Source organism: Mus pahari, chromosome 2, assembly GCF_900095145.1.
Source record: "Mus pahari chromosome 2, PAHARI_EIJ_v1.1, whole genome shotgun sequence".
Taxonomy (NCBI): domain Eukaryota; kingdom Metazoa; phylum Chordata; class Mammalia; order Rodentia; family Muridae; genus Mus; species Mus pahari.
In genome coordinates, this window is record NC_034591.1 from 104005879 (window position 1) to 104017209 (window position 11331).

The 11331-nt window shown below is 45.2% G+C and overlaps 1 protein-coding gene across 1 annotated transcript in view; it reads left to right on the forward strand.

Annotated features, from left to right (window-relative positions):
* The first annotated feature begins 10518 nt into the window (after window positions 1-10518).
* Nfu1 (NFU1 iron-sulfur cluster scaffold) overlaps window positions 10519-11331 on the forward strand; it is a 21171-nt gene continuing 20358 nt past the window's right edge. Inside the window, exon 1 of the mRNA XM_021190786.2 lies at window positions 10519-10634. Coding sequence (XP_021046445.1) covers window positions 10576-10634 — 59 coding nt within the window. The 5' untranslated portion in view covers window positions 10519-10575. The remainder of the gene's footprint in view (window positions 10635-11331) is intronic.

Genomic DNA, 11331 nt, shown 5'->3' on the forward strand with positions numbered 1-11331 from the left:
AGATCTTACTATCAAACTTTAAAGCAGCTTTGTTTATAATTAGGTGGGAGAGCGCTTACCCAGCACATGCGACTACTGGGTTTTTTAAAACTGAAGTCCCAGGAAACAGCGCAAGATGCTTCCGTCATGTGATGATGAGCAGTCTCACCAGAGAAAGTGGCAGAAGTTGGTGCTCAAAAGCAGATTTCAGTTCATACAGCCTGTTTTGTTCTGGCTTACTTGTGGAGTTGAAGACCTATGTACTGGCACATGCCCCAGCGTGTGTGCATGTATACGTGTGCATGTGTGTGTAACAGTCTTCTACTCACTAACCCATGGTATGTCTCACTTTCGTCTGGCAACTGAGTTCTAACTGGTTAAGAAAATGCTGCCTTAGCAGCCTGCTGTGTATTTATGTTGGCATCTGTGCTTGTCAGGATATTCAGCTAGTCTCCACTGTGCGTGAGATATTAGAGTGATCTGATGATAAGAAATTCTGTATTTTTATTCTGTAAATGAGAATAATCAAAAAAATGTATCAAGTTGTATGATATATATACACATTACTTCAAATAGGAAATGTAAAGTGGAAAACCAGGGACCGGGAGATGCAGTGCCCTCCCCAGCAGTGGGTGGGCCACTCCAGTGGCGTCCATTAGGGTCTCTCAAATATAGAGATGGTGCCCTCTGTGGTGTCTTTGGCACTCAAACTTTAGAGCACATCCCAGTCAACTCCCAAATGGCTGCTGTCACAGCATTTCTTTCAGCACTGAAGTCGTTTTGGTGACGGGCAGTCCGCAGGAGTGCCGTGGTAGAGCACCTGACACCTGCCGTTTCCCAGCTCCAGGAAACACTAGGATTATAAGTAGAATCGTGTCATTTTGAGTTTTTAGTTTTTGAACCATAGCCTTTGTCAATATTTGTTTTGTTTTAACCACCAGAACACTTGGGAACTCAGTAAAAATTTCATTGAAGAAATGCTTTCAAAATGTTTAAGAATAAAAAGTACCGTCCAGTTGTAGGTGGTTCTACCCTGTTCCCGAGAGATCTCCGTGCTCCCTAGCCCTATTCCTGCTCTACCTTAATTATTCCCCCAGCATTCCCCTGTTCTGACTAGACCAATCAGTGGGTGCTCAACAGTCATACTCACCCTTGCTATTGCTGTAAAATGTCTGTTTAGGACTCGGGCCAACCTTGACAATCTAACAGTGAAATGGAGTAGAGGACAGAGGAGGGTTGGTGGAGATGGGGAGGAGTTCTTACCCCAATCCTACTCGGCTCTAGAACAAGAGCATATGTGAGAGGGTCTTAGCATAGCAAAATAGCCCAGTGCTGGCCATGGAGACACATGCCTGTATGGGCCAAGAGGCTCACTCTCAAGTCAAGGACTGGGCTGCATAACAAGACCTTGTCTCAACACACACACACAGAGAGAGAGAGAGAGAGAGAGAGAGAGAGAGAGAGAGAGAGAGAGAGAGAGAGAGAGAGAGAGAGAGAGAGAGAGAGAGACTAAATATTAACTACATGTGACTTAGGCCAAAGTCTCTGTAAGTTGTAATTTCACAGGTTTTGTCAGGTGTATGTTGGCAGTCTCTGGCTTCAGCAAGTGCACCATAGTTCTGACTTGATTGTGTACAGTGAACATGGCCTGTTCTGCCCTGTGGTAGAACCATGAGTATGTATATCAAAGGGATCAGATTCCTTTTGTCAAGACATTTCAGAATGGATTTTTAAACACCAGTCAAGGCCAGGTCAGGGCTGGCTGATACCACATGCTTAGATTGTGCGGGGAACCTTGTCCAGTCTCCATCACCTTCACTTGGAGACAGTAAAATCCTTTCCTTCAGAGATGGTGATCCTGCTGTGGGCTGCAAGTCTACCAGAGATCCTTGTGAAGAGTCTCTCCGCGTCTGTGTGCGCAGGCGTGTACCTTCCTGCTTCCTCCGTGGTGGTAACCCCAGCCCTTCCAGTTAGTCATCTAAAGAGGGCTAAGACAGGACCACAGGCAACTGGCACAAGCAACTCTGTTCCCTTTGCCAAAACCTCCAAAGTTAGAAATGAAGTTGTGTCTGTGGTGAGGGAATTCACCAGCCATTGCTTCAGCCTCCTTCCCAAGTAAGCACCTTCTTGTGGGTAGCCCTGGGAGGACAGTGGTGACCAGCACCACAGAACCTGCAAGGCATTATTTTGAATGGAACATTTGATGTCATTTTTAGGGAACAGAAACCAAATAACAGAGGCCAAGGACCATGCGTATTTCAAGGAGGGAAGATGAGTGCCCTCTGCTGGCAGTATTTGTAGTTGATTGAGTGAGGAGTTCTAAGCAGCCTGGAAGGCATGCTGAGGTCAGCAGGCCTCAGGAATCCTTAACATGCAAACAATCATGAGGGGAAACCAGAAGGTCATTCCTAGCAGTTACTGTAATACCTCTCATTGCAGGCTGTTGGGTTTATGTCGTTCGCTCGGTGTGATTTATCTTATGTATCTGATAGTTTTTATGGATAATTGTTTGGGTTGTAAACTCCTATACTCTTTATTAAAATGAACCTAATTAAGAGACTAATTGTGTGTTTTTTCTTAAGTGGGATCTTTTGGGGATGAAAGGGTCCCTAGGCACCTGTCCCCAACACAGATCCTGTGACAGATTCTGATCCTCCTGAACAGAAGCCATTGTCAACACGGAGAGGCCCACAAGAACCTAGGACATTTCAAACCCCCTGCCATGCAGGAGAACCTACCTACCTAGTTTCAAATTTGAAGCAGACAGTCAGGGTGGTAGTTAAACTTTCTCGAGCTTGACTGAGCAGGATTCCAGGAGACCTGGCAATGTACTGTGTTCGTAGAGATGGTATTGGCAGACCCAGGGGCCCTGCAGAGTTCTGGTGTAATACCTATGAGTGAGAGCAAAGCAGCCCACACTCTCCAAGTTTACTTACCATCAAAATATAAACGTCCACCTGGTTCCATGGTTTTGTCTTTAATTTTGTATTTTTTGGAGACAGTGTTTTACTATGTAAATGAGGCTGGCCCCAAATGACAAAAATCTTGTCTACTTCTGCCTGGGATTAAAGCCATGTGCCGGGCTGGTGAGATGGCTCAGTGGTTAAAAGCACCGACTGCTCTTCCAAAGGTCCTGAGTTCAAATCCCAGCAACCACATGGTGGCTCACAACCATCTGTAACAAAAATCTGATGCCCTCTTCTGGAGTGTCTGAAGACAGCTACAGTGTACACACATATAAATAAATAAATAAATCTTTAAAAAAAAAAAAAAAAAAAAATTTAAAAAAAAAAAAAAAAAAAAGCCATGTGCCACCCACCACAGCTGGCTACTGCTAAGATTTAAATGTTCTTAAGTGTTACCTGGAGTTGGGGTTATACACCTTTGGTCTCAGCCCTTGGGAAGGCAGAGACAGATCCCTTGAGTTCCAGGACAGCTAGGGCTATACATAGAGAAATCTTGTTTGGAAAACAAACACCAACAACAAAGTTGTTAAGTGTTCTGTCTTTCAAGGTTGCAGCCCCGGACAAAACTGCTTTTTTTTTTTTTTTTTTTACCTGAGACTCTGCAGTTTCTCTGGGGGAAAGATTCCCCCTGAGCTTTCTATGACGAACAGGACTCCCAGTGGGAAGAGCCAGGTAAAAACCATACCAGATGAGACTTGTCTGTCTAGATTCTTGTCTTTCCTTGTGTTTTTCCTTGAGTTCACCTTAGATTCAAGTAGAATCTGGGCTTCAGTTTGTGTGGGCATAAATATTATGCACTGTGTAAAGATTATCCTTGTATTATTCAAATGCTGATTTCTGTGCCCCCTTATGTGGTTGCAAAACATTGCTCCCTAATTATTCCCTGATTAGTCAATAAAGAAGCTGATTATCCAATGACTGAGTAGGGGAAGAAAAGGGCTGGACTTCCTCCAAGCCAGGGGAGGAGGGACGAGGAGATAGGAAGGGGTGGGATTTGCCCTGGCAAGAGAGTCCTGGAGACACCCTGAGAAACCACCTGGAGCCCAGAGAGCCTAATCAGTACTGAAACGCAACTGTCACTAGGATTTTGACTGGGAGGTAGCCAGGTTAGTGTAGAGGATTGAAATAGAGTGACACTGCTCAGTTGTGCCCTTAAAGCTTGTTAACTAAATGTAATAATCCAGTCTCAATTATCTGGGAGCTAGCTGGGCTAACAGGAAAACTGCAACAAATACTTATTAAAAATCCCCACTGACACATTTGCAGGTAGCATGTGGAAGGAGAGAACCCTGCTCCCTGAGGTACTTTCATTAAGCCTAGCCCAGAGGCAGTCCATAGTCTCTTCAGCACACAGCACCAGTTTCTACTGACCCAGTCCAGAAGTCAGAGCTGGTGGAACCTACACTTCTACCAGATCTAAGTATCACATTCCATGTCTCAACTTGTTTGGAGACTGGGATGTTTTATCCTAAGGACATTTTCACTCAAGAGAAATGAAATTATCTGAGGAAAATGTTCACAATCTTTTTATAATGTAAGCAAAAATTAAGTAGAAGCTATCAGCTTTTATTTGGTTTATAGTGAATGTTAGTAGAAATAACTTAAGACCAAAATAGCCAAAACTATTCATAAGAAGTTAACAGAAGAATGAAACCTTGACAAAATTTAAATACAAATACTGACTTGGGATATTTGAATTTATTAAGTATAGGGGGTACATGCCAGGCATGGTAGCACACGCCTTAATCTCAGCACAAAAGAGGCAGAGGCAAGCAGATCTCTTGAGTTTGAGGCCAGCCTGGTCTACAAATCGACACAGCTAAGGCCACAGAGAAACTGTCGCAAATAAATAAATAAATAAATAAATAAATAAATAAATGGGGGAAAAAGTATAGGGGTACAAAACACAGTGGAAGAAAGCAATATTAAAACAAAAACAAAAAACTTTTTTGAGACAGTATCTCAAATACACAGACTATCCTCCTGTCTCAACCTCCTTTGTTCTAGGATTGGGAATGTCTGCTGCCCCATCATTTGTAAAATTTGCAGCCAAACAAAAGTTGACTAATGCTGGGCAGTGGTGGCGCATGCCTTTAATCCCAGCACTCGGGAGGCAGAGGCAGGTGGATTTCTGAGTTTGAGGCCAGCCTGGTCTACAAAGTGAGTTCCAGGACAGCCAGGGCTATACAGAAAAACCCTGTCTAAAAAAAAAAAAAAAAGTAGACTAATATCTCCACAGAACATAGGAAATAATAATGTCTCAAAGAAAACAGTGGAGCCAGACATTCGTTCACTGAGAAAGGAATTAAGATTTAAATGAGCTTAATGGAGTTGCTTCATAGTTTACCCACATTCGAGAGACCTAATCCCTAGAACCTGGTAGGTATGGTGGGGGATAGAGAGATGGCTCCACAGTTCAGCACTAACTGGTCTTGCAGCGGGCCTGGGTTCAGTGTACAGTGCCAAAATGGTGGCTTGAAAACATCTATAGCTCCGCTATCATGAGAGACTATACTGGCTGGTTTTGTGTGTCAACTTGACACAAGCTGGAATTATCACAGAGAAAGGAGCCTCCCTTGAGGAAATGCCTCCATGAGATCTGACTGTACGTCTCAGTGACCAAAGCGGGAGGGCCCAGCCCATTGTGGGTGGTGCCATCCCTAGGCTGGTAGTCTTGGGTTCTATAAAAAAGCAAGTTGAGCAAGCCAGAGGAAGTAAGCCAGTAAGTAACATCCTCCATGGCCTCTGCATCAGCTCCTGCTTCCTGACCTGCTTGAATTCTAGTCCTGACTTCCTTTGGTGATGAACAGCAGTGTGGAAGTATAAGCTGAATAAATCCTTTCATCCCCAACTTGCTTCTTGGTCATGAGTAATAGAAACCCTGAGTAAGACAGAGACAATGTCTCCTTCCAGCCTCCTTGGTCACTGCATGCACTGGCACTCACAAAGAGATAACACCTATCCACATTATACAAAATAAAAAAACCCTGAAGATGTTATCATATGTGCTAAAGCATTTATCAGATAAGATGAGGATGTTACTCTTCCCCTACCCCACCACTCTGTGTGTGTATCTAACTCAGCACACTTGTGTGTGGAGACCCCTGGTTGCTCCTCTACTGTAAGAAAGAACCAAACTGAAGCCATTTTGAACAAAACCTCCATTTTGAAGTTCTCCAGACCTCCTTGGGTAACTGACATCCTGCTTGTCAGACATGTATGTGGGTTACTGACATCCTGGTTGTCAGTTATGCTAGGCAAGTCACCCTGCTACAGTTGAATAACCCACCCAATGGAAACAGGATAATGACAAAGGCATGTTCCTAAGGAAGTCCCCCATCCCTAATTCCTAACTGGTGAGATAACTTGGCACAGATGTTTGTGGGTTTGAGGCTTTCTTTTGTTTTGTTTGAGACAGGGTTTCTCTGTGAAGCCCTGGCTGTCCTGGAACCCACTCTGTAGACCAGGCTGGCCTCAAACTCAGAAATCCGCCTGCCTCTGCCTCCCAAGTGCTGGGATTAAAGGCGTGCACCACCACACCCAGCGGGTTTGAGGCTTTAAAACTCTACATTCTGGCTCACGTTGGCAATCCAGCTCCTGAGTTCTGTGGCCCTGATTGGTCATCTGTTTAAATACTTCCTAAGATGAACATTCAAAGATTCAGTCAGCCCCCGAGTCTGTGTCATTGTTCCTGATTGGTCAGTTTTTGCTGCCTAATTCAAATAAAAATCTTGCTTTGCTGGACTCTTGTACCTGCTTGGATTTTTCCCCCCAATTTTTGGACCTTAACATCACTTGGTTCAGAGTCAGCTGATAAGGCTAGCCAGCTTGCACCAGCCAGTAGCATTTACATGACCTTTGGGGATCTGAACTCCCCTTTTCACATTTGCAGGGAGAACAGGATGGAATGGGGGACTGGACAAGGAGCACACAGGCACGCAGCTCTTGGTTTGTTTTGTTTTTTTACTTATGCGTTCTTGTGTGTTGTGTGCACAGATGTGCTTGTGTTTGGAGGACAGAGGTCAGTGTAAGATGTTGTCTTAGTCAGGGTTCTCTAGAGTCACTGAACTTATGGACTGTCTCTATATATTAAAGGAAATTATTGGAATGACTTTCAGTCTGCAGTCCAGCTAACCCAACAATGGGCAGCTGTGAATGGGAAATCCAAGAACCTAGTAGCTGCTCAGTCCTATGAGGCTAGGTGTTTTGGCTGGTCTTTGTATGAGCTGGAATCCTGAAGTAGTTTCCAACAGACGTGCTGGCAAGTAAGTGCAAGGAACCCTTCCTTTTCCCATTGTCCTTATGCAGGTTTCCAGAAGAAGGTGTGGCCAGGATTAAAGGTGTGTACCACCATGCTTGGACCTAAACTGTTTTTCTCTTGGAACTTGCTCCGTCCTAGGCTGGCCTTGAACTCAGAGATCTGCTTGCCTCTGTCTCCTGGGATTAAAGACTTGTACCACCTTGCCTGTGCCTAAGCTTTTCATGGCCACTGTGCCTCAAGATCTGGATCACAGGTGTGCCCTCCATTTCTGGATTATAGTTCATTCCAGATATGGTCAAGTTGACAGACACGAAAACCAAATCTCTCCCTGAACCTGAAAGTCATGAATTCCTCAGGCTCCTCTCATATCCACCTCCTTCAGCACCGGCTTACAGGTGAGCTGATTTTTGACAAGGTTGCTGGGGATCCAAACTCTGGTCCTACCTGTGGCAGGCACTGTACTCTCCAACTTCTTGGTCTTGATTTCTAGACACCATTCTCAAGGGAGTCAGGTCTCTCAGGAGAACCATGGATTCTAGGGTCTGAAGTAGGCACAAGATGGCCGGAGAAGCATCTTCCACTAGTGCCAGACAGTAACAAAGAGGGACCCAAAATCTACCCTGGAAGAACTTCTGAGCTTAAAGCCAGAATAATTTGAGTTGTAAAATACGTGGGACACATTGTAAATATCAGTGCTCTTATAGGGCATGATGACACACTCCATTAGTCCCAGCACTGGGGAGGCAGAGGCAGGTGGGTCTCTGGAACAGGAGAATCAGGTTGAGAGGGGAAGATGAGAGGGGAACAAGGGAGGGGATACAGGAGGGAGAGCTAAAATCAAGGGCCATTTGAGCTTGTATGGAAACCTAATATAGTAGAAACTTCCTAAAATATATACACAGATGAAGGTGATCTAAATGAAATCTCCAAATAATAGGAAAGGCAGAGTCCCAGCTGGATATGTCTTGTCACCAAATGAAGTTTCCATTACTCCAAATGGGCTTATCTAGTTGAGTTTTTGGCCAAAGGGGCCCCACAGGAACCCACAAACAACCCAGGCAGTTGCCAAGACTATAGAATAGAATGCTTTCCACAAACTTGGAGGGCCCAATTGCTGAAGACAATACCCACACAACTCATTGAACGTAGAGGAGTCAAGTTGGTGCCTAGAGCCTTCATCCCTACATGCTAGCATCTTTGGTACAGGAAGATACCAAACAAGAAGGATAAGTACCAACCTAGCCACTCACCCTTTGATCTAATATGGTGTCCTGCCTGTGAGATATGTTAGTGCAACAGTGGCACAAAGCTTGTGGGAGTAATCAGCCTGTATCTGATTTGACTGAAGGCCCATTCCAGAACATACCTGACAGTGCATGGGTAACTAAGAATCTGTGAATAGATAGCCCAGGGACCTAGGGTAAAACCAAGAACTACTGTTGAACTAAAAGAATATAGCAATAAAAATGACTCTATAGGGCTGGTGAGATGGCTCAGTGGGTAAGAGCACCTGACTGCTCTCCCAAAGGTCCGGAGTTCAAATCCCAGCAACCACATGGTGGCTCATAACCATCCGTAACAAGATCTGACGCCCTCTTCTGGAGTGTCTGAAGACAGCTACAGTGTAGTTAAATATAATTAAAAAAATGACTATAAACATTCCACTAACAGCCAAACAACATGCAGAGAGTGACAGACCTTGAAACACTCAGCCCTAAGTAGGATCTCTCCATCAACCTTCTCCTCTCAGGGAACCTGCAAAGCAGAAAGGGTGTAAGAGGCAGAGGAGATGGAGGACACCAAGGAAACAGGCAGGCTTGGCATCAGCTGGAGTCAGCCCTAGCTTTCTCCATGGGAATCTCACTGTGGGGGACAACGTATTTATTTATTTATTTATTTATTTATTTATTTATTTATTTATTTATTTATTTTATGTATGTGAGTACACTGTAGCTGTACCGATGGTTGTGAGCCTTCACGTGGTTGCTGGAATTGAATTTTTAGGATCTCTGCTTGCTCCGGTCAACTCTGCTCACTCAGTCCCTGCTTGCTCCGACCCAAAAAATTTACTTATTATTATACATGAGTACATTGTAGCTGACTTCAGATGCACCAGAAGTGTTCTCATTACAGGTGGTTGTGAGCCACCACGTGGTTGCTGGAATTTGTACTCAGGACCTCTGGAAGAGCAGTCAGTGCTCTTACCCACTGAGCCATCTATCTCCCTAGCCCAGGACAAACTATACCCTAAGTGTAGGCCACGTGTCCAGCTGTAGAATGGTCAACAGAGAATCAGCTCACGGGCATCTTTGAAGGTCCCTTGTCACATAATGTTAAGCTAGGACATTGGGTTTGTGTATTTATTTAATTACACATTTTTGTTTATATTACATTGTCTTTGTTTTTTTTTTATTTATACATATATTTTAAATTTTTTCGCTTTCCCTTTCTTCATCCCTCCCTCCCCACTTTGCTCTGTAGGTCCCTTTTCATATATATTATGACTTCCAGTGTTGTGAATAGCCCTGGGGCTAATTATATTTGATGTTAATTCCGGTTTCCTATGTGTGGTTTCAAACAGGGAATGAATGAGTCAGCGCTCAGGTGATTTCCTGTAAACCTGCTTCCCACCTTAATTTGTAAAGTAAAGGAGAGCTGATGATTGGACAGATAAAAGGGAATGTGGAATGGAAGGTGGAGAAAGAAGAAGGAGAAAATGGAAAAGGGAGAGGACGCAGAGGAGGCAGAAGAAGCAGAAAGGCAGGGCAGAAGCACATGGTCTGGAGAAACCGCAACTTCTAAGGGGTCTCATAGATGTGGAAGATGGTCCTGTAGGTAGATCTGCCCAATCTAGGCGCACGTATGTATTCATGTTAATTGTGTTGTGTTTGCATTGCTGGGGCATATTTGGGTTGGAGATTTACCGCAACATTCCAGTTTTGTATTTTAACGGGACTCTTGCATATGTGAACAAGTGTGTCTCTGTACTTACATGTATTTCTTGTGCCTTTTCTTGACCACTTTTCCTTGTTTGTTTTGTCCTATTCTGATGTGTTAGGTTTTGTTATGCCATATATCATATATTCCCTTAGAAGCTTGTTTGTTTTCTAATGACAGAAAGGGGGTGAATTCGGAGGGGAGGTGTGGGGAAATTGGAGGAAATAGAGGGAAGGGAAACTGTAATCTGGATATATTATGTGAGAAAAAAAAAATCTCCTTTCAGTAAAAGGAGGGGGAAAGGCCACCTGCAGTACTGCCCTCAACCTGTAAGGCACTGGCGTCCCCTGACCGTCCTCTCGGCAGGGCCGGAGTCTGCGTAGACTTGTAGACTTGGAGGCGGGGCCGCGCAAGCGCACTGGCACTGAAGTGATGGCGGCGGCCGAGCGGGCATGGGGAGCCGCAGTCGGTGTAGCCCAGCTGTACAGGCGGTAGGTGTCGACTCCTGGGCCAGCAGATCCCTGTCTCTGCCTTCTCACGGGGCGGGAGCTGGCGTCTGAGGGAGCCTTGTCCTGGCTCCAGAGCCGGAAGCCAGCCACCTTCCACGGACGTCCCTTGTAAATCCCACGGGAATGTGGCTCTGAAGGGAAGAGCGGTCCCGGGGTCCTGTCGTGTCGTGTCGTGTCGTTCCCTTTCCAGGGAGGTGACGGCTCAGAGAGAAGTGACTCGAGGGAGTCCACCGCCCAGGCCTGTGCAAATGCATCCTGTTCCTCCTCTAGAACCACTCCCTCAGATATCTGTCAGACCCGCGTGTGACTCCTGTAGGAAGGGGCCTGACAGAATGCTCATGGCTACCTTGAAGTTTCACATGCATTTCATCAGGCTAGCATAGAAGCCCACATCTGTCATCCCCATACTTGAGAGGTGAAGGCAGGAAGACCAGGAGTTAAGGGCCAGGCTTGACTGTTCATGAGACCCTACCCCCCACCCCTGTTCTGAAAACTCTTAAATGCATCTCATCAAAAATAGCAGATTAAGCTGGGCGTTGGTGGTGCACGCCTTTAATCCCAGCACTCAGGAGGCAGAGGCAGGCAGATATCTGAGTTCGAGGCCAGCCTGGTCTACAGAGTGAGTTCCAGGACAGCCAGAGCTACACAGAGAAACCTTGTCTCGAAAAACCAAAAAAAA